This window comes from Myotis davidii, unplaced genomic scaffold, assembly GCF_000327345.1.
Source record: "Myotis davidii unplaced genomic scaffold, ASM32734v1 scaffold44, whole genome shotgun sequence".
In the NCBI taxonomy this organism is placed as follows: domain Eukaryota; kingdom Metazoa; phylum Chordata; class Mammalia; order Chiroptera; family Vespertilionidae; genus Myotis; species Myotis davidii.
Window position 1 is genome coordinate 7203893 of NW_006299705.1, and position 1037 is coordinate 7204929.

The 1037-nt window shown below is 52.7% G+C and overlaps 1 protein-coding gene across 1 annotated transcript in view; it reads right to left on the reverse strand.

Moving 5' to 3' along the window:
• The window catches only part of RPS23 (ribosomal protein S23), a 1743-nt gene extending 1611 nt beyond the window's left edge, over nucleotides 1–132 (reverse strand). The window contains exon 1 of the mRNA XM_006775502.2: nucleotides 28–132. Coding sequence (XP_006775565.1) covers nucleotides 28–31 — 4 coding nt within the window. The 5' untranslated portion in view covers nucleotides 32–132. The remainder of the gene's footprint in view (nucleotides 1–27) is intronic.
• Nucleotides 133–1037: the final 905 nt, after the last annotated feature.

A 1037-nucleotide genomic window follows, 5' to 3' on the forward strand; every position in this document is an offset into this window, starting at 1 on the left:
CCCCTCCACCCCGCAGGGACTCCTCACCCATCCTGCTGGCGCCACGGGCCTGAGCGAAAGAGAGAGGCTGCACGGGAAGGAGCCGCCCGCCCCCGCGAGCAGGCCCCGCCCCGCCAAGGACCCCTGCGGCTGTCTGCGCCGCGCCTGACCCGAGTCTGGAGCCTCGCAGTTGAAAGACACAAATGTGCAGCACTTTCCAGAACCTACGTCTTATTTAATCTTTTTGAAATTCAGGGACATATAACTTAGATCGGAGTTTATTTCTTTTTACGTGGATGCCGGAGGCAGAAGGCACATAGACCCGCTCACAGTGCGGCACTGGCGCGGTCGGCAAAGCTACGGGGGCGGGGCTCGGGGCGCTGCGGGGGAGGAAGGAGAGGGCCCCGCCTGCGTCTGGGAAGCGGCGTGTGGGCCATGTGCCTAGAGAGTGTGGGAGCTTAGACCTCCGCGCCTAACACCCACTCGCAAGCAGCATGGTAAAGGGACATAGTTGTACTGAGGTCATGGGATGCAGTCATCAAAAACCCAAGCTCTGGAAGTAGACCAGGCCTTAAGCCCCAAAGCTGCCATTTACTGGTTGGGCGACCTTGGGCAAGTCATTTAATTAGCTCTTTCAGTCTCGGTTTGTTTTGTAGAGTAAGAGTTGGTTGCGATTTTGGTTCATCCCAGAACTCTGTTTTAAGTTGTCCTCTCTGTGCCAGACATTGGGAATACAACAGGTAACAAGAGTGAAGGTTACTCTTACCAAGTTTATATTCTAGGTGTGAGAAGGCAGGAACTATGTATAAATATATTTTTAAATCAACAGAAGATAATTTTACATAGTAGTTAGTGCTAAAGAGAAAGTACAGTTGGTTAAGGTGATACTGAGTTGGGGGTGAAACTGGCTACTCTCCATAGGGTTGATGAAGAAAGCATCTTTGTGGACCCTCAGCTGAGCTGACATCCCCGAAGAGGGGGAGGCCCTTAGGCAGGTATGGTGGGTAGATCCGTCCAGGAAGAAGAGTTCCCAACAAGAATGAGCTGGAGCGTTTCAA